Below are 22,709 nucleotides of genomic sequence, written 5' to 3'. Positions count from 1 at the left end.
TGCGTACGCAAATATCAAGACATACAGAGCAGCTTTGTATGCATTTCGGATGAACTTGATGACAGCTGTTCCAACACTTTCGAAGAAACACCTTCCGATGTCCTTAGTTCCAAAAGATAGCCTGAAGAAAATCTTAAGGGTGGTAGCAGAAGAGCAAGTACAGTCTGCTGACCGACGTTCTCTTGCTATTCCGATCAGCGAAATCCTTAGCTATTATGAAGCGTTCCTTAGCTATTATGAAGTGATACAATAACCATCAAGGAAGGCCTACTAATGACGCTTTCAACACCTCTTGCGAGCGGACAGACAGCTTTTACGGTGTATATAGCACATGCAATTCCGATGCCTCAGCCGGAACCAGAGTCTGCTCTCAAATGGAAAATTGAAGCGGAATACCTAGTAGTATCGGAGGATCAGATGGAAACTGCAGCTATTAGCCAAGGACAACTAGACAAGTGTATAGGATCCAGCAAACACCAAATATGTCATGAGAATATGGCAACGGAAACAGGACATTCTTCGTGTTTAGCAAACTTACTCTTTAAAGGCACTTCGGATGCGTTGAAGGTTTGAGACACCGAAAAAATGTTCCTTCCGATGAAAGAACAAGCCAAAAAGTTGGGATTTGGTGTGGGGCTGATCACCTCAGCACACGTTGGATACAGCTTGATGGAAACGGGTACCTTGTCCTCGTCCGATTCTACAATCAGAAAGTTCAAAGGCTGTAAAATTTGCCTTATTTCGCTGGAATGCGGCAGACAGATCATGGGACCGAACATCAAGATACGAAGTGACCTGAGCAGTTGCGAGCATATTCCTGCGGTCAAAGTGAACGTTAAACCTCCTGACTCTTTGGCTCACTTGATTGAGACACTGCCCTCGGTGGAGGAAATGCCGACGTACAACCAACAAGTGGATGCCAGCATGGATATGCTTAGGAATGTAAGTGAAAAACTCACAAAAATAGCCACAACCGCAAATATCGAAACCTTAGAAGATATAGCGAAACGAATAGCAACAGGGATGAGAACTTTGGAACCGAGCTTACCGAGACACTTCGATAACCTGGACACACTGAAACAATGGATTATAATTAGCCTGATTTCGTTTTTACTTTCAATGATGCTTCATATCTTGTTTTTCTGGGTGTATAATAAATACAGTAGAGTGAGACGACTTGTACCACAGTTTTTGAAAGGAGAAGACCAGAAAACAAATACACCGATGAAGCCAGTTATGTGAGTGGACACGACGGGACACACAAACTTGACAGTGGACGCAGGAAAGCACAGCGACGATAAAAAATGTATGTTAAATTGTAAATTAATGAAGTATTATATAATTAATTCTAGAATGACCTGTGTCGCTCATGTGGCAAAACAGTGGACTTATTTAACCTATCAAAGTAATATCAACCGAACAGTATTTTTTTACTACAAGTACGAGAAGACGGTGACACCACTACGTATACTTTTGGAAGGAAGATGTATGACGGCTACTTCAGCCTGACGATTATTACTTCTGGACAAATATATATATTCTGGTGGACTATATTCTGGTGGACTATATTCTCTGTGAATCATCATCATTGCGTATCTAATTTCCCTTGGGTGGGCAAGAAACTTTCAGCAGGGGAGTCTGACGTTGTTTTGAACACTGACCTTCTAACATCCTGAAGTTTTGACGAAAATTTGTAAATACCAAAAGCAACGTCAGAAGAAGATGCAATAAGATCAACTATTCGAAATGTTTGCTCATACCAAATCAATGCCTTTCAAGTCGATTAGTTTAGCAACTAGAACAAGCAAAACTCAAATGAGAATGTGTTCAAAACTGGAATTCTCCTATTACCTAATATGAACCAAGATAAACTATTTAACCATAAATGTCGCAAATATTTAAAAGTTTTATTTATATATGCTAGAGGTTAAGAATTTTCAACCCTTGTTAGCTAATGAATCTGGCGCCATAATTGATATTTAAAAGTTGTATTCGTGGCAATTATTACACAACAGGATGTAAATAGACCCTGACCCGAATTATAGATATTGAAAAAAGAATACAAATCGTCAGTAAAGAATTCAATTGTTAGACTGCATTGTTGCCTCTTTCACAGCAGAAAATCACAAACTTGAGCTCAGGACCAAACATCGAGTTGATACTTTAGGTGATGAGCTGCAGATGTTTGGCAGCTTCTTCGGGATTCTCCCATAAGCTCTCGATGGTAAGTGAGGTTGGGTGTACCCTGGTCCTATGTAGCAACTTGGGCAGACATTGGGTATATTGTTGTTAAGCCTGTGGTGGTAGCTGGCGAGGTGAGTTGAGTATCCGGATCGCAGCTGTGACAGTGTGCATCGAGCTTTCCGGTCAAGTTTGCTTTCATTTGGGGCTAAAGTTGGAGGTATTCTACCAAGTAACTTAAACAAGTTTTAAGTCAATTGAGTTTGTTGAATTTATGAAAGTTTTTGTGTTTTGTATTGTTTGATGCACGATGTAATTATATACTGGAGAAATAAATTCTTTCTTTCTTTCCATGATTACGATACTTCCATTGAGCTTTCAGATGCTTGAAAAACGCAGCAAAGCTTTCTTGGCTTCTTGATGCCCTGAGGACTCGTGCGAGCTGACTAGGACTGCTTCGTTTCGAATTTGGATTGATTTTTTTTGCAACAAATGTGAGTTTGTGTTTATCGAAGATAAGTTTTCATTTTACCGGTCACCTAGTAATTTATGTAGTCATCTGGACAAAATTTTTTTCCTTTATGTCTTTCAATTTAATAAATAAGCGATCGAGCCATCATCAAATGTGCACTGGAGTGCTTCTGACCCAATAAACTTGCAACAAAATGTTCGTTATTATGGAACTTTCCTTGTTTCCAGAAGTTTGAAAGAAACGTCGGCGCTTTGTTTAAGTTGTTATTGCTCTACAGTTTTTGTGCGAAAATTGCGTGAATGTACATTAGTATCATATTTAAGACCTAGTAGTCTATTTACTTTTACAAACATTAGCTATTTTTCAATAAAAAATTATCGATTATTCAGAGCCTCAGTTTTTCACATATATTTTCACCGAAACCAAAGGACCAGCTTACATACGTTGATTATCTCTGAGTTCATTTGTGAATCAGTTCAATTATGCTTATGATAATTTTGACATCATTTTTGATTAAACGCAAGAAAATTGTCTCGATACTGTTATTTTGCGCTAATTTATGACCAATTTTGCATTTCAATGAGTCTGAACTAGCTGCAATAACCTCATTAGACCCTTAAATGTGTGCCATTTGACTTGTTGTGTCTGGAAGTGGTTGATACAACACTTTGGAATGCTTGCTGTCGCACTTTTGAGATAATTTTGGGCTAGACCGTTGCTGCTTGTTTTCAGTGATCGCCATGAAAAGAAGAGTTGATATTGAGAATAATGTATCTTACGACAAGGATACAGGCGCTATGCTAAACAGGGCGGATTTTGGAGACTAATAATTATAAAAGTAGTACAGCTTAAGCTTGAGATATCTGTTTGATATTTTTTTGAGATAATGCACTGAGACAAAATCAAATGGGCAAGCAAAAAAATGGAACTCAAAAAATGTACTTCACCCAAAAAATTAACTGAATTTATTAACTCCAGTGGGAAGGGATAGTCATTGGCCAATAACTTTCTGTCACAAGTAAACTAAAAAAATCGTTGCACTATTTCTAGAGATGAAGAAATACTAGCTGCGAACTCAATTGAAAAAAAACTAAGAAGAGGCAGAAGCTGCTGAATGTTTTCCCACACTTTTTGTTCCCGCTTTGTTCACTTCTAGAAACACAAAGTCTTCACACGCACTGGTCGCATTTCCATCTTGGTCCAAATGGTGCACCCTTAAAATCTTCTCCTTCTTCTGAGGTTTTTCCAAATTGATAGTCTTCATTACAGCTTCGTAACTTGACGAACTGATGACGAACATCGGGTAAACTCCACGTTCTAGACTTGTGGGTGTCATTTGGAAGCAAAACTTCATAAACTCGTTTCTGTTTTTGCAATAGAATCCCAGCGTACAACTTGGATCCATTTTCTGCACAGACATTTTTCTCGGGTACTCACACCTGAATGTCTCGGTCGGAAAATACTCACCTTTCGTTATAACTGTCGGCTGGCAAAAATGAGGATCTAAATAAAGTAGTTTCTCTTTTTGATAACCTACGAAATACAGAGAATGTCGTGGTTTTCCTCCTATTATTCCTAAACAGTTTTCGGAATGAAATAAATCTTGAACTAATGAGGAATATGACGAGTTGAAATAATCGCCACCAAGCCTAACGGGCACCAAAATAATAACTGCAGAATCTTCTCTCTGAGACAAACATTGCGTTACTACATCGTTCTTGTAAATGGTGCAATCTTGGGCAATGTAAATGGAGAGATTGTTCAAGCAGCTGTCGACGTTACTGGCTTTAGCGCGTTCCAATGCGTCGCGCAGAACATATGCGACTGAGGAAGGTCCGTACCAGTCTCCGACACTCTTGCCGGATTCCCTGCCGATGTTGACGAGTGTGTGCAGCGAGAAAGGCGCGCTCAGACCAACGGCATCGTCGAAGAGTCTCAAAATCTGAAGGTAAGTTCTGAAACAATTCAAATGTTTTGATTAGCCATCTGTTCTATTTAGCTATCAAGTATTCTTGATTCAGTAATTTTATTTTAAAAAATCTACAACTGCATCAAAAGGAAAAATTCGATTTCAGTTCCTATTTTATCTAATACTGGCGTTTTTACCAAAGGGGAAGAAACGGAAACTTTATTTTATATATTTGCTTCTGAAAGAACCCAAAACCATAAGACAGCGCTGAAACTTGCATACACAAGAGAACCGAAAATAAGATTAAAATCAACCTGTACTTTTAGACCCTGTAAATTTAGACCTGAACTTTTCCCCATACATTTTTTAAAACGAGATATACAAATAAAACTGCGTGCTAGGTTGGAACATTAGACTGTTAGATTAAGCTACGATTGCCCAAACCATGAGCATAATATTACAGCATTTAACTTACTTCTGTGAGCTGAGAGGTCCTTCAAATTTCCACTCTCTTTGCAACATATGCAGAAGCAGTGCCTGGCCTAACATCATCTGTCCACTTCTCAACATACATCCCCAGCCCGTATCCGAAGTCGACTTCGTTTCCGGCAAGGGCGGGAAGTCCTTCCTATACGTGAACCAGATTCTCGATTGGAAGTCATGTTTAAAGGCAGGAAAATTCAACAACACTGTCGTTTGTTCTGTTATTTCTTCACCCAAGCTACTTGAGCGACGTCTGGCACTCGTTGGCGAGGCCCCTTGTCTCATACTGTCTATGTTGGCAGTGCTGCCGCTAAGTCGTTTACTCGGCGTGATTCGACCACTTGGTAAAGCGTTTTCTGAGGCACCTGCTGTTTCTTCGGCCGTTTGAATAGCGCTGCTATCTTGAGCTTCAATGCTATCTGCGCTGCTTCCTTTCGAGTCGTACTTGACACCCAAGAGCCAAATCGGGTGTGGTGATGAAAACGAAGCCTTTCTCTTGCCGAATGCCCATCCGTTTTTAACGTTATTCCAAGCCGACAAAAATCTGACTTTCAGTTTTTCCGAGTCCATCGAAAACGCTTCGTCGTCCTCGTTCAAACCTCTATAGGCCACTTGACGATGTGCTGATATACTCTCTGATAAAGACCTTGTCAATAATACGTTGTGATACTCAGCTTCAACCTGACTGGCTGAAAATGACTCAGCTGGGCCAATAGTCACCCCTGGTTGCAAGGAATGGATTCTTACTGGAGGTCTCTCGTCTCTTTGTAGAACCTTCGCTGAATTTCGTTTCGGAACTACTTTCACTCTAGCCACACCATTAAATGACGAGTCAGAGGTGCTGACGTCGGGAAGATTTTGGGCTCCCTGAGTTACAGGAACCCAATTGTTGGTTTCACTCGTCGTGTTTGGCTGAAAAGATGTTGACGAATATCTGTAACTACTTGAAACCAGAACAGCTGAATGGCCACTAGCCGATCTCTGGTCGTGCTTTGAATTCAATTTAGAAGCTTTTCTGCCTCTTTGGGGACTTTCTGGAATCTGTGTAGTTCCTGGACTTGGGTTCAAATTTGTTTCCAATTTCGCAAGAAACTCTGGATCTTTAGACTGACTTTGACTGCTATCACTATCAACTACATTCTGTTTCTGAGAATTACTCAAAATTTTACTAGATTGAAATGAAGTATCTACTCCACTGTCGCTTTGTGTTAAACTTGTATTCGTGTTCTTAGAATGTAGCTTCTCGTTTCTTGAATCGTTCTCGGATCCTGAATTTCCAGGAGCCGCAACGTCAACTTTGATCTGTGGTGGCAGCTGTGTATTCAAACTTGAAAAAGGGATACGCTGGGGGGCTTTACTGGTTCTTGGGGGAGAAGTATTGCTACTAATAAGTGCTTGGTTCATTTGATGAGCGTGAGTTTGTTACATTTGTTGGTTATTTTTTTGATATGTCTGATTTTGTTCGAGGCTGCAAATTGTCGTCGTATCGCTAACTCTCTCTTCATATTATGAGCAAATGTTAACCATTATGCCGGAAATCATCAGCTTCAAAATTGCATCGTAGAAATTTGTCAATCAGTTATGCTCTGAAACAGTTCAAGCAGGAAATTATACAAGAAAATGCATCTTTTCAAATAATTAGCTACAATAACCTATTTCGCAACAGAACAAGTCAGCAAAAAATGACACATCATGAAACAAAAAACTCCTTAAGCTTCAAAAACACTTTTTAACAGAGAACCCAACAAAACAGAGGGGTAAATCAAAACAAAATAGAAAAAATTATAGAAAATGATGATAACAATGGTTATACCTAACAAAGCACGAACGAAATCAAATTCTTCTAAGGTATCTCCATTTAATCTCAAGAGAAAATCCAATATATGAGTTGTTTAGCAAAATACGATGAACCGCTGACATGCATCTAACTGAAACCTATATATATTTAAGTTATAAAACCAAAATACATGGGTGTCCAATTTTTTCTTCACACAAAGGAGCTTGCTAGAATTTAATGACCATTTTTTAAATATTAGCCTATTCATAATGATAGGATTCTACTTACAAAATGCAGATGGCTACAAATGTTTAACTGGCAAAGGTCAACCAGCAAGTGGTTCAAATCCGATAGAGTGAATTTTATATACTAGATAACATTTTTATACACCGATATATTTAAAGCAAACGGCATTACAATAAAAAATGCAAAGGCTATTTTAGAACACACTTTGTGCTAAGAAGATTCTCTTTGATGCTATTTTGATCTGAATTGGTGGATAAAAATTCACTCTTGAGTTCCCACTCTCTCCATAAAAATGGCTGAACTAAATAAGTTTCCGCGGAACGCAAATAAAATCTCCGCATGATTTGAAATAACCAATCGATCAAAATCTCATCTAAGGCAGCCAAGACGAAGAAAAAATAAATGAATATCGGGTGGATAAGAAAAATCAATATAAGCAGAATATTACCTAATCACGCACGAAAGAAAACTTGGTTCGCAAAATTGAATTTCAAATGAAGTTCATCTTCTCACTTATTGCAGTATTAAAAACCTACAATTTTAAAATGATGGCAGTAAATTTTATGGTTTTCTCTAGCCAATGAAATACATCGCTCACTTTCATAGCAAGAAACAATTTCAGCGCCAAAAATTCAATTTTCCGCGAGAATTATGTCTGGTTAATGAAAACGGTCTTCAAAGCACAGCGACGAAGCCTAGCTTTGCACCACATGAGATAAAAAAATGTGTTAATGCAATGTGAAAAAAAAATTATTTATATGACTTCTGCAAAAATTCTGAAATATAAAGTGGCCTTAAATTGCGAGGGCCGATATTTGACGGGTTGCGGAGAATTTTTTTGAAATAACTTTCTACGAGGAAGTTTTTCACAGCAGGGGATTCAAGATTTGAATCATTTCTGAATTATACCGTGCTAAAATTGAGAAGAGAATTGTCTTGAAATTGGTATAAGTTATTTATTGCAGACAAGAAATAGGCCGAGGACCGGAGAGCTGTAGAAATTTTGTCGGAACGATTAAAGAAAACTTAAGAACAAAAGAAGAACAAAGCGAGCGTCCTTGTAGCGGAATCCGCTTACAATTCACAAAATACACAGTTTGACCTCGTAATAAAGTTTGCGCTTTATGAACTAATGCACAAGATTACCATACTTTGCGCAAACACTAGCAGGAACACGACAAAAAGCAGCTCTATGAAGTGCAAAAGAAAAAAGTAGACATAAGCCTCTAATTAGTAAAAATTCGGCTACGTCTCGGACTAGATCTGCAACCTAGAGATTATGAGATTCATGCACTAACCACTCAGCCACAGATGCTTAATAAATGTCATTTACTAGCCACAAATAAAGCAGATCCTAACAAATTTCCAAGACTACAGATCGTGATTATAGCAAAAAAGCCTCCAAATATCTGAACACTTTTAATGAACTCTTTTATTTGCGAGTTAGGTTAAACAAGAAGAAGGATCGTACTAATACATTTCGCTGGCAAGTGTAATAAGCCGAAGCATCCTGCCAAGCGGGGAAGAAAGAAATTTAACAAAAACAAGAGGTAACCTTAAGAATATGCAACAAATCAAAATGAATAACAATTTTAGTAAACCTTAGTCAAATCCCAAATAAAATTGCTTAAAAAATCCAAACTTTGAAAAGAAAGCCGATATAAATCAGCAGGCAAATTATAGTTGTTTATTTAATTTTTTTTCTTAAGAAAAGATTTTCAATAAGTAGGCTCCTAGTCGTAATCGAAAAATTTTTTCGTTTGAGGGAAATTCAAAATGTAGACAACATCATAACTCACTTCTGCTTAATCAGCACTTGCGAGTTTATTTTCAATAATTAATAAAAATGGTGACAAGTAAGAGCTGTAAGATGAAAGAAGTTGTTAAAGGAAATACAGTCTAGTTCCCGGTTACACGACAGAACAAAGCCAACAGACAGTTGGAAAAAAAGTCATGAAGACCAGAAAACAGAACAAAAACTGACGATTTTATTTTTCGAACTTCAAAGAAAATTTTTTTATGGCATTAAAGTTCTTTGAATTTCAAAAACAATTTAAAAAATTGACCCATTTTGAGAAAACTGGATCAATAAGTAAGTTTTTTTATTTCGCTGGGAAATCTGAAAATTAAATTCTGCATTCGAAACTAGACGTACTATAGGTTTTTCATGGCCTTAACATTTTTGCTGCTTGAAAGTGGATTTTGCCTTCTTTTAAATAAGGAAATCAACTGAACTTGAAAAGAAGTGAAAAGTCAAACCTCGAAATATCAAAACTGAACCTGAACAAAATTTCATAACCTCAAAGTCAAACCTCGAACTACGTCAAACCTCGAACTACGTCAAACCTCGAACTATGTTCATGACTTCAAAAGATTAAATCCAACTCTGTTCTCATATTTTTGTAATCAGATAAAATCATAACGCCCTCAATTAATATTTATAGAATTTCTTGAATCTGAGAAAAATTTGACTATATTTTCTCGAATAAGAGAAAAACATCAAAATATCCTTTTGCAATTCGAACCAAGACTGAAACGTATCTAACTATTCGCGACACGACAATTGGTCGCAAGCGACATTTCGTACTTAACAAAGACAACTCGCACCAGTGAAAATGAGTACGATTGAACTGTCGACGCGCGCAATCGTGCTGATACGTGTTGCCTGCTTGCCAAAATGCTTGGCGACACTAAGCTAATATTTGTCGCTTGGTGCAAGTTGTCGCTTTTTCTCAATACTATCAGATGTCGCTTTCCAATATTCAGTATGGCAACACACAATCGGACTGGCGCACCTTAAATCGCGTGATACAAACACCATATGCCTCAGCTCTATTAATGTTTGGAATTAATAACGTGTTTTTCAGGCCGGCTGACATAATCTGTCCTCGGACAAAACATTGCGCAATGTACAGCGCCGATTCAAATTATCTGGACAAAACGAACAATATTTGAAATTTCAAAAGCATATTTTTCAAATTGGGTTATGGTTAGACACCAAATGAGGAGGTCATAAATTGCTTAGAATTTTACCGAACAAAAAAAATGTACAATTTTTTGGGTGCAATTCTATAAAAAAATAATTTTGGTTGATAGCCGAAAAAGGTCGTTTATGGTTTTTAAAAATCAATATCTTTGATAAAAATCAAATTTCCAACGTTTTACGCCAACTTTTGGATGTTACAGCCTCCTAAAAATTTGAAATGCTTTGTAAGATGATTCTTTTGATATTACTTTCTCATCAATTAAATTGGTAGTTTCAGCGTAATTTTTGATTAATTAAAAAAGCCAAAATGACCCATATGACCAAAAAAAATTGCACTAAACATTACGCTGAAACTACCAATTTAATTGATGAAACGGTTATATCAAAAGAAGCATCTTACACAGCCCATCAAAGTCTATAACTTTCAAAAATTTGTGTAAAACGTTGGAAGTTTTATTTTATCAAAGATTTTGATTTTTAAATAGTAAAACTACCTTTTTTGGCTTTGAACTAAAAATATATTTCTAACAGATTTTTAGAAATTTTATAGCTCTAGAATTTTTGTGGAATGTGTAAGAATCTTATTTTGATATAATTTTTGCAAAAACTTTACCAAAAAAGTGGAATTTTCAAAAAGAATTTTTTTTCTTAAGAAAAGATTTTCAATAAGTAGGCTCCTAGTCGTAATCGAAAATTTTTTTCGTTTGAGGGAAATTCAAAATGTAGACAACATCATAACTCACTTCTGCTTAATCAGCACTTGCGAGTTTATTTTCAATAATTAATAAAAATGGTGACAAGCAAGAGCTGTAAGATGAAAGAAGTTGTTAAAGGAAATACAGTCTAGTTCCCGGTTACACGACAGAACAAAGCCAACAGACAGTTGGAAAAAAGTCATGAAGACCAGAAAACAGAACAAAAACTGACGAATTTATTTTTCGAATTTCAAAGAAAATTTTTTTATGGCATTAAAGTTCTTTGAATTTCAAAAACAATTTAAAAAATTGACCCATTTTGAGAAAACTGGATCAATAAGTAAGTTTTTTTATTTCGCTGGGAAATCTGAAAATTAAATTCTGCATTCGAAACTAGACGTACTATAGGTTTTTCATGGCCTTAACATTTTTGCAGCTTGAAAGTGGATTTTGCCTTCTTTTAAACAAGGAAATCAACTGAACTTGAAAAGAAGTGAAAAGTCAAACCTCGAAATATCAAAACTGAACCTGAACAAAATTTCATAACCTCAAAGTCAAACCTCGAACTACGTTCATGACTTCAAAAGATTAAATCCAACTCTGTTCTCATATTTTTGTAATCAGATAAAATCATAACGCCCTCAATTAATATTTATAGAATTTCTTGAATCTGAGAAAAATTTGACTATATTTTCTCGAATAAGAGAAAAACATCAAAATATCCTTTTGCAATTCGAACCAAGACTGAAACGTATCTAACTATTCGCGACACGACAATTGGTCGCAAGCGACATTTCGTACTTAACAAAGACAACTCGCACCAGTGAAAATTAGTACGATTGAACTGTCGACGCGCGCAATCGTGCTGATACGTGTTGCCTGCTTGCCAAAATGCTTGGCGACACTAAGCTAATATTTGTCGCTTGGTGCAAGTTGTCGCTTTTTCTCAATACTATCAGATGTCGCTTTCCAATATTCAGTATGGCAACACACAATCGGACTGGCGCACCTTAAATCGCGTGATACAAACACCATATGCCTCAGCTCTATTAATGTTTGGAATTAATAACGTGTTTTTCAGGCCGGCTGACATAATCTGTCCTCGGACAAAACATTGCGCAATGTACAGCGCCGATTCAAATTATCTGGACAAAACGAACAAAATTTGAAATTTCAAAAGCATATTTTTCAAATTGGGTTATGGTTAGACACCAAATGAGGAGGTCATAAATTGCTTAGAATTTTACCGAACAAAAAAAATGTACAATTTTTTGGGTGCAATTCTATAAAAAAATAATTTTGGTTGATAGCCGAAAAAGGTCGTTTATGGCATTTAAAAATCAATATCTTTGATAAAAATCAAATTTCCAACGTTTTACGCCAACTTTTGGATGTTTCAGCCTCCTAAAAACTTGAAATGCTTTGTAAGATGATTCTTTTGATATTACTTTCTCATCAATTAAATTGGTAGTTTCAGCGTAATTTTTTATTAATTAAAAAAGCCAAAATGACCCATATGACCAAAAAAAAATTGCACCAAACATTACGCTGAAACTACCAATTTAATTGATGAAACAGTTATATCAAAAGAAGCATCTTACACAGCCCATCAAAGTCTAAAACTTTCAAAAATTTGTGTAAAACGTTGGAAGTTTTATTTTATCAAAGATTTTGATTTTTAAATAGTAAAACTACCTTTTTTGGCTTTGAACTAAAAATATATTTCTAACAGATTTTTAGAAATTTTATAGCTCTAGAATTTTTGTGGAATGTGTAAGAATCTTATTTTGATATAATTTTTGCAAAAACTTTACCAAAAAAGTGGAATTTTCAAAAAGTCTTCCAAGAATTGGTTCGCAACTGTTTTTAGCTATTCATAAGACGAATCGGTTCACAAAAAACTGAAATATTTCAAGTTTTTAGATAGCACGAATCAGATCGAGGAAAAGTTTCAAAAGCGAGCTAATCAAGTGATGAAACTTCGGAATGTTTGATTCGAGAAACAAGTCTGTTCAAAGCGATACACCCATGAAACCACTCAAGTTTTTTCATAGCATTAATCGGTTCGCTAAAATTAGCCAAGCGAGCTAATCAAGCGCAGAAACTTCAAATTGCTAGTAGTTATCTCAAGGGGAATAAGTGTTAAAACAGAAATTTTTTCTTTTTTTTTTCTGAGCAAGCTCACCAAGTGTCAAAATTTTGAAAAAGTCACAAGTTATTTCATACTTCAAATTGTCCGAGCAAGTGATGAAACTTTGAAAAGTTTTAGTTACTTCAGAAAGAACCGCTTAGCTTCCTGAAGCAAACTCAAGCGGCAAAATTTGGTTAAATACTCCAGTTGTTTGATAGAGCAAATCGATCGAAATTTTAAGTTGCCAAAGCAAGCTCATGAAACGACGAAACTTTTGAATGTTTCAGTTATCTCAGAGTGAATTGAATCTCAAGCAAACTCATCGAGCGATAAAACTTTGGGGCATTACTGTTTGTTGATAGTTCGAATCAGTACTGAAAAACGTAATTTTCTACGCAATCACTTCAAGGGATTACACATTCAACGATTTCGAAGTTTTTTAAGAGTGCAAAAATAAAATTTTCAAATCAAGCGATGAAACTACAAATGTTTATTGCTATTCAGGAGGAAAAAACTCATGGGCTTTTGAAATATTTCAATTTATTGATAGCTCAAAACGGTTTGCAAAAAATGGTTTTGTCAAGCAAGTAAATCAAGTGATGAACATTTGAAAAGTTATACTTCTTTCCCAGGGCGAACCAGTTTTTAAAAAATTGAAATTTTAATGAGCAAATTTATCAAGTGATTAAAACTTGAAGTATATCAACTTTTTTGACTGTGCAAATCGGTTCGTACATTTTGATGTTTTTTCACGCGATGTAATGAATTATAGAAAAAACAAGACAAAACGACAGTACTGTCTAGTATTGAAATTGGATCAAGTTGATTTTGTCTAAAGCACTGGCCTACAAAAATCTTCTAAAACATTTCATATTCAGAAAGTTTACAAATCAAGGAAACTCTTGCCAAGCTTAGCCGATACCGATTTCTTAAACGTTGTGCTCGATAGTCGCATCTAAACCATTGCACTAAGTGAGTACAAAAAACATGTAATTCGCTTAATATACAGATAAATTAAATAAATATTAGAGAGAAGGAGCTGATAGGTGTATTTGCTAAAAATTTAAAGGCTAGTTCGACCAAAACATAGACAAAAGAAATTGTCAATGAACAGAGAAATGAACAGCTGATCTGAAGTTCTTAAAACGACTTGTCCTAAATAAAAAATTAACTCATACCAAAAACAATTGAGCTTGACCAAGTACAGTAACGTATTCATTAGAACAACTAGTGTGCCTATTTTTAATTTGTAACAATTTCTGATCCACATTAAATATCCACATGCAAAAAATGGTTTTGTCAAGCAAGTAAATCAAGTGATGAACATTTGAAAAGTTATACTTCTTTCCCAGGGCGAACCAGTTTTTAAAAAATTGAAATTTTAATGAGCAAATTTATCAAGTGATTAAAACTTGAAGTATATCAACTTTTTTGACTGTGCAAATCGGTTCGTACATTTTGATGTTTTTTCACGCGATGTAATGAATTATAGAAAAAACAAGACAAAACAAGACAAAACGACAGTACTGTCTAGTATTGAAATTGGATCAAGTTGATTTTGTCTAAAGCACTGGCCTACAAAAATCTTCTAAAACATTTCATATTCAGAAAGTTTACAAATCAAGGAAACTCTTGCCAAGCTTAGCCGATACCGATTTCTTAAACGTTGTGCTCGATAGTCGCATCTATTTTTAATTTGTAACAATTTCTGATCCACATTAAATAGCCGCTCACGTGGTAATAGCACGGTGTATATCGCGAGTTAATTACCCTGAATTGGCAATTTTCAAACCCTCATAACTCTGCGAAAATGATTGCAGGTAAAATGTCTTTTTAATTTTAAGCTTAGGACATCAATAGCTTTCAGATGAACAATTCGTTCAAATGACTAGTTGTAAAGTCGAAGCTAGCCTGAAGATAAAGAAACCAACCAAACTGGTTTTGAAAGCCGGAAAATAATGGAACTTCTACATTGACTCCGTGGTAGATGTAAAAATTATACTCACAAGCTGAGCTTCGCACCACTTTCAATACAAAAATTAATGACTATTGTTAAAATGAAATAAAAACTTCAAATATTGTTTTAGTCATTTTATTAATTGCAAAAAATCCCAAAATATTTGGAACAAAATTACCTGCACCATTAGAAACTATGCAAGGAGCCTTCGGAGTCCAGCTTTCAAGCAGACAGACAATAATCTAACATAGCCGAAAACTTTCAGCTTGCAAAAAAAACGGGTCACGATCGAATCGAACTCAACCTACTGGAACGGGCCTACGGGAACTGAGCTGACAATAATAAACAGACGAACGATAGTCCGAAAAAGCACAAACTCTTGCTTGCAAAAAAAACATGTCCCGGTCGGATTCGACCCACAAGCCTCTGCCGACTCCAGCAAATGTGTAACCTTAAGTGCGATTTCGTCTTCAAAAAGATTCCTCGCAATTTATTTGTTATAGAGGCGAAGCTGCGCTTCACAAACTTTTAATGTTAGTAAAACTTTTGATGTGTCGGACTCGAACCTGGGATGTCGAGATTTGGAGTCTCACACCCTTTCCACTCAGCCACAGACGCTTCAAGATCAGCCAAAACAAGCCACAATAAAAGCAGAGAACAGATGCTATGAAATTTCCAATGCTGCAGTTGGCGATTATAGTTGGTGATCAAACGCTACAGTTGGTGATCCAACGCTCTTTAAATTTGCAGAAACTCTAGAAGTAGAATTTTTGGTATTTTAGCCCAATGTAAGAAAACTGGATCCATATGTAACTTTTTCCGCACTACTTCTTTAAAACTTTCCGCGTCATTTGCACTTATACATAGGAGAGCATTTCAATTTCAGCTCAATCAGGTCACATGTGTAACTCACATGAGCTTAATAACTATGCTAGAAATTCTATGCTAGAAATTCTAAACTTTTTAATGAAAAAAAAAACCATTTAATTTAAAGCAAAGAAAACTTATACCATAAGCCAAAATAAATCAGAAACAAAATCAAATTGAGCTTATTTTCTCGTAGTTTTCACAAAAAAAATCACTCATTGTACAAGTAATTGAAACCAATCTTTGCAGCAACCGATTTAACCGGACACCAACTAATACTCAAAAACGACACAATTCCTTGAAGCGCATGCCAATTATAAACGTAGTTAACAAAGGATAATAAAGGTGTAAGAGAAACCAAGGAACAAAAAGTAGTATGAAAACTTTTAAACATTTTCCAACTTGCAAAGAAAAAAATATACCAGGTTAGAGCTCTTTGAATTTCAAGAACTGCTGATGATGGGCAATTTTTACTAAAAATCAACGCAATTTAGGAAAACTGGATCAATGAGAAAACTTTAGTACCGCTGGGACATCTAATAAAAAAAAACCACGTTCGAGACTAGAAATTGGTCACGTTTTTTCGCGCCGTTTGCACGTTCGTAATTCAAGAGCAATTTACCAATTTTTAGCAAATTAAATTAAATTGAACTCAAAAAAGCATATATAGCTAAGTGCATTCATAAATGCATTCATAGGTATGATGCACTTCTTTACTCAAAGAGCATTTTTGGACTTTTTCCTGAAAAAAATATAAAGACCTGCATAAGTGAAAATAACTTCGTTCTTAATCAAAACGGTATTTGGAGAAACGTTGAGAAAACGCAGATACGTTTAAAAACACTTCGTTCAGTGCACCAGAAAAATGAGACTTTACTATAATGCTGCATTCTCTTTCTCAAATCAAGAAACGTTCTTTCTGCTTCAAAAAATTTAATATTTCACTTCCTAAATATCTGCGAAATTTTCAGATTCGACTAAATCATAAATATTAATTCTAACGTTTTGTAAAGCATACTATCGATTTACTGTGAAAGCATTATGCACCGGACTGAAAAATGGGAGAAAGTTTATTAACACATCTTTGGACAACTGCGTGCGAATCCGCGAGTGCTGTCGGACCAAAAAATTCGTCGTTTTCTGAAGGTATCTTTGCAACGACTGCTTGCGCTCCTCGACAAATGTCGCATCTTTATTTCTCATAATTGTTTTAGGCGGGAACTCAAATGTATCTACAACTGGGTACTCTTTTTTGAGGGAGTTGTGGAAATCGTGGAACTGCTGGTATCGTTTGAATATGCGCCACTCTTCGTTCTTGACTCTGATGTGCACGTGGTATATTTGGTGCGACTGTCTCAGGAAGGATGAGGGAATCCAGACATTGACAAACATGGCTGCGAGGTCTTCCACCGTCAGAAACTCATTGCCTAAAAACAGCCTCAAAGCTATAATTCATCACAACTTACAATTCAAAAAACAATGTCTACTTTTTAGAAGCCTTCAAAAGCTTACTTTTTAAATCAACAAAAGCTTGTATCTGATATTGCGCTTCTCATTGCGAAAGACTTAAGTCTTCTGAAACGGAGATGCACATTTAACAAATGACAGTGAAATAAAACGAAGTAACTAAATTTTTGCTTTATAAAATCTAGCAATAAGAGCGCCCCAATTTTTAAAAACTACTGAAGGAATCGAACACCAGACTTTCAAAAATTAAGCTATATCTACGTAACCTGCGTCATCTTTGACTTTGAACAAAAACATAGCCAACAGAAACATTGGTAAACTTTTCACGGAAAATCTAGTTAAATCCCTATGATTCACTACTATGAAAGAACTGTACAAGAGGTTATAATATAACTGAACATGAATTTTCAGCAGGGTTATGACATATTTTAAGACCTTCACCTGGTAGTGGACCTCGGAGTACATTGATTTCATTTCTCAGATGATGGATAGTCCTCTCTTTACTCATATTCTCACTCTGCAACTGCTCATTTAACTCCAATAGCTCCGCATGCAGTCCACTCATCGCTATCAGTTTTGCCTCATAGCCTGAAGATTCCCCTTCCACTGATGAAGTCCGACTTAGATTGTCTAGAGCGTCGTGCGAGGAACAGGCGGAGTCGATTTCAATATTTGAGGTAGCATCTAAAACAAATAAATGTAAGCCATAATTAGAACTGTTAGCATGAATGGATTCAAGTATACTAAAAAAATGGATAAAAATAAACAAAGTCAGCTGACAGTTGGAAAAGAGTAATGAGCACAATGAAACAGAAAAAACACTAATTTGTTATTTTATTTTTGAAAAAGTCCAACTTTCGAATTTTAAAAACAAAACATATGCCCTAAAAGCTATTTGAATTTCACGAACAATTACTGAATGGTGCTTTTTTGATAAAAACTAACCCAATTTGAGAGCACTGGATCAATCGGTAAAATTTAGAAATAAGAAGTCGATCGAGTTTTTCATGACCTTTACTCGTTGTTGGATAACGGAGTTTGCCTTTCTTTTAACAACAGAAATGCACTGAACTTAAAAAGAAATCCGCGGAAATCAAAATCAGCAAGACTTATATACTACAACTTTTGAAAAGAGAAACCAACAGTTAAACCGCGAAAAATTAAAACTGAGCGTGAACAGATTTCAAGAATTTTTCCTGAAAAAAAAACAAAAAAATCACCACGACCTATAACATAGCCAACCGACAAATGGAAAAATCTCAATGAACGAAAGTAAACAGTAAAAAACGCCCTTCATATTCTTTGAATTTCTGAAACAATGTAAGATTGAAATTTTTTTGATAAAATGAACACAGCTTGAAAAAACTGGATCAATAATTAAAATTTTTATTTCGCAGGGAAATCTGAAAAAAGAATTCCACTTTCGATACTAGAAGACGATCATGTTTTTCGTGACCTTTACACATTCGATAGTGGAGTTTGCCTTCTTTTTAATAAAGAAACTGAAGTGAACAAAAAGAAATCAAAACTCAAACCGCGAAAAATAAAATTTTAGCGTGAACAAATTGTAAGACTTCCGGAAAAATCATAAAAAGACCTTTAAAAAAGCCTGAACTATGTTCATCGACTTTTAAAAAGAGTACTCACTACGTTCATTACTCTTAAAATTTGTGGTCTTAATTTCGCAACTTTTTAGTGCTTCAGTATAAAAAAACCGCCACTTAAAAATGAACACAGAGGCGGAGTTGCACTTCGCATACACAAGCAAAAATATGACCGATAACGCTACTGGGAAAAACAAAATGAGTAAAACTTTGAGTCTACAAAACTTCCTAAGTGGCGCATGCCAATTATGATTCTACAAAATTGCTAAGTGACGCAAGCCAATTATGACGCATTAGCAGTACCAGTAAATTCGAAAAAAGAAATTTACCAACTAACATGCATCAATTTATAGAGCGGACGCATTTTTACTAGTATACGAAAAATTTCATTAAAAACATCAGACCCTGCCCATGTTCGAACCCTCTTGCTTTGTTGCTGGTCTCCTTCTCTACCTCTACGCTACAGATCTACGACATTCTGAAGCTTAAGTGCTATTTGTAATATAATAGTCTGTGTTAATATCCTTAGCATTGGCTGTACTTAATAGCTGAATCAAAATGAACACTTTCAAAATGAACATATGTTGTCGCAATCAACACTTTCAAAATGAACATATGTTGTCGCAACAATTGCATCGCAACAGTTTTTGCGACTTAGGTTGAAAAAAAAGAGAGTTCATTCTATAACACAAGCTATGATGTGTAATAAGGAAAAAAACGATGATGTTGAAACTTTGTGGGAAAATCAACATTCTGGTATTGATTTTACAACAGTGGTATTCATTTTACATGATAATGTTTTGGTAAGAGTCATTTGTATTACAATTCGAACTTCAGCACTCCGTAGAGAATAAATAAAGATTCAAACCGATATTATCATCAGAAAATTTATCTAAAGAAAAGGGCAACAGCAGCAGGCAAGGATGCACTGCTTGGTGCATCGATAGGACATCATAAATGACGGAAAATTGTTGTTTATATAGCTCGCCTATACCTTTGATTTTAACATTTAATGGCTTTAAGAACTTTTCAAAGAAAAAATCAATACTCAAAACGAAATTATCGTTCCATAAGTATCAGAAAAGAAGACGAATAGTAAAATACACATTTTAGTTTTGCTGAAATAATCAATGAAAAAAATCAAAACTCTTTGGAGTATACAACAGGATTCAAACCCTAACAAAAAAAAATGAATGACATATGCTTATAACAAGCATTGCAGACTATGTCATTCAATTTCTTTATTATGGTTTGAATCCTGTTGTATACTGGCTAAAAGAATAAGCGTTTCGGTACTTCAAAATGAAAATCTTGTTTTTTGTCGCGAATAAGTCACGAAGCAAAATGAAAAATCACCACATTTTTGAGTTTCCAGAACAACAAAATTGAACGCTTTATATAGAAATTTAGAACAATCCCAAAGGCTCACAATTGCTTCAAAAATCCATGTTATAAGAATGATTATTATTATTTACTTAACACTTGATTGCCTTTTCAGAACTTCTTAGAGAATAAATCAGGAATCAAAACAAAATTATCATCACAAACTTTCAAGTGGATAACGAATTACGGTTTTATAAAACCTTTTAAAGCAACCTTAAGACACCACCCCTCGCTACCCAATGACTCGGACAATTGTTTATATATGAATAAATCGAAGTATTTAATATTGAACACCTTTTCAGAACTTTTTAGAGAATAAATCAGGAATCAAAACAAAATTATCATCAAATGGTTTCCAGTGGATAACGATTTACAGTTTTATAAAAGTTTTAAAGCAACCTTAAGACACCATCATTGGCTACCCAATGACTCGAAAAAATGTTTTTATATGAATTAATCTAAGTATTTATATATTGAAGAGTTTTTCAGAACTTCTTAGAGAATAAATCAGGAACCAAAACAAAATTATCATCACATGGTTTTCAGTGGATAACGAATTACAATTTTATAAAAAACTTAAAGTAACTTAAAGACACAATCAGTTGCTACCTAATACCCCGGACAATTAATTTTATATGAACAAATCTAAGTATTTATATATTGAAGACCTTTTCAGAACTTTTTAGAGAACAAATCAGGAATCAAACCGAAATTATCATCACATGGTTTTCAGTGGACAACGAATAACAATTTTATAAAACATTTTAAAGCAACCTTAAGACACCATCCCTCGCTACCTAATGACTCGGACAATTGTTTATATTTGAACAAATCTAAGTATTTATATATTGAAGAACTTTTCAGAACTTTTTAGAGAACAAATCAGGAATCAATTCGAAATTATCATCACATGGTTTTCAGTGGACAACGAATTACAATTTTATAAAACATTTTAAAGCAACCTTAAGACACCATTCCTCACTACCTAATACCTCGGACGATTGATTTTATAATTAATGAATCTAAGTATTTATATATTGAAGAACTTTTCAGAACTTTTTAGAGAATAAATCAGGAATCAATTCGAAATTATCATCACATGGTTTTCAGTGGACAACGAATTACAATTTTATAAAACATTTTAAAGCAACCTTAAGACACCATCCCTCGCTACCTAATGACTCGGACAATTGTTTATATTTGAACAAATCTAAGTATTTATATATTGAAGAACTTTTCAGAACTTTTTAGAGAATAAATCAGGAATCAATTCGAAATTATCATCACATGGTTTTCAGTGGACAACGAATTACAATTTTATAAAACATTTTAAAGCAACCTTAAGACACCATCCCTCGCTACCTAATGACTCGGACAATTGTTTATATTTGAACAAATCTAAGTATTTACATATTGAAGACCTTGTCAGAACTTCTTGGAGAATAAATCAGGAATCAAAACAAAAATATCATCACATGGTTTTCAGTGGATAACGAATTACAGTTTTATAATAGTCTTAAAGCAATCTTAAGACACCATCATTCGCTACCCAATGACTCGAAAAAATGTTTTTATATGAATTAATCTAAGTATTTATATATTAAAGTGTTTTTCAGAACTTCTTAGAGAATAAATCAGGATTCAAAACAAAATTATAATCACATGGTTTTCAGTGGATAACGAATTACAGTTTTATAAAAAAAAAACTTTAAGTAACTTTAAGACAACGTCATTTGCTACCTAATACCCCGGAAAATTAATTTTATTTTATATGAACAAATCTAAGTATTGATATATTAAAGACCTTTTCAGAACTTCTTAGAGAATAAATCAGGAATCAAAACGAAAATATCATCACATGGTTTTCAGTGGATAACGAATTACAGTTTTATAAAAAGTTTTAAAGCAAGTTTGAGACACCATCATTTGCTACCTAAAACCCCGGACAATTGCGTTTATAGGAATAAATCTAAGTATTGATATATTGAAGACCTTTTCAGAACTTCTTAGAGAATAAATCAGGAATCAAAACGAAATTATCATCATATGGGTTTCAGTGGAGAACGAATTACAAGTTTATAAAACATTTTAAAGCAACCTTAAGACACCAATTCTCGCTACTTAGTGCCTCAGACGATTGTTTTTTTTTGAATGAATCAAATTTTTATAAATTGAAGACCTTTTCAGAACTTCTTAGATAATAAATCAGGAATCAAAACAAAAATATCATCACAAGGTTTTCAGGGGATAACGAATTACAGTTTTATAAAAGTCTTAAAGCAATCTTAAGACACCATCATTCGATACCCAATGACTCGAAAAAATGTTTTTATATGAATTAATCTAAGTATTTATATATTGAAGTGTTTTTCAGAACTTCTTAGAGAATAAATCAGGATTCAAAACAAAATTATCATCACATGGTTTTCAGTGGATAACGAATTACAGTTTTAAAAAAAAAACTTAAAGTAACTTTAAGACAGTCATTTTATATGAACAAATCTAAGTATTGATATATTGAAGACCTTTTCAGAACTTCTTAGAGAATAAA

The 22,709-nt window shown here is 34.7% G+C and overlaps 2 protein-coding genes across 2 annotated transcripts in view; both read right to left on the bottom strand.

The window, feature by feature from the left end:
* Positions 1–3,195: 3,195 nt before the first annotated feature.
* On the bottom strand, positions 3,196–7,277 carry LOC134850934 (uncharacterized). Its single transcript, XM_063866755.1, has 3 exons — positions 7,111–7,277; positions 5,038–6,631; positions 3,196–4,608 (listed from the first exon to the last, which is right to left on the bottom strand). The coding sequence occupies exons 2-3, from the start codon at positions 6,447–6,449 to the stop codon at positions 3,744–3,746; spliced, it is 2,277 nt and encodes a 758-aa protein (XP_063722825.1). The 5' UTR covers positions 6,450–6,631; positions 7,111–7,277; the 3' UTR covers positions 3,196–3,743.
* A 9,353-nt stretch (positions 7,278–16,630) lies between these two features.
* The window catches only part of LOC134851635 (sorting nexin-29-like), a 28,243-nt gene continuing 22,164 nt past the window's right edge, over positions 16,631–22,709 (bottom strand). Inside the window, exons 5-6 of the mRNA XM_063867809.1 lie at positions 17,613–17,855; positions 16,631–17,131 (exon numbers count right to left, since the gene is read on the bottom strand). Coding sequence (XP_063723879.1) covers positions 16,722–17,131; positions 17,613–17,855 — 653 coding nt within the window. The 3' untranslated portion in view covers positions 16,631–16,721. The remainder of the gene's footprint in view (positions 17,132–17,612; positions 17,856–22,709) is intronic.

This window comes from Symsagittifera roscoffensis, chromosome 7 (genome assembly GCF_963678635.1).
Source record: "Symsagittifera roscoffensis chromosome 7, txSymRosc1.1, whole genome shotgun sequence".
NCBI classification, from domain to species: Eukaryota; Metazoa; Xenacoelomorpha; order Acoela; family Convolutidae; genus Symsagittifera; species Symsagittifera roscoffensis.
The sequence above is the reverse complement of the archived record's forward strand: the minus strand, read 5'-3'. Positions and strand labels throughout refer to the sequence as shown.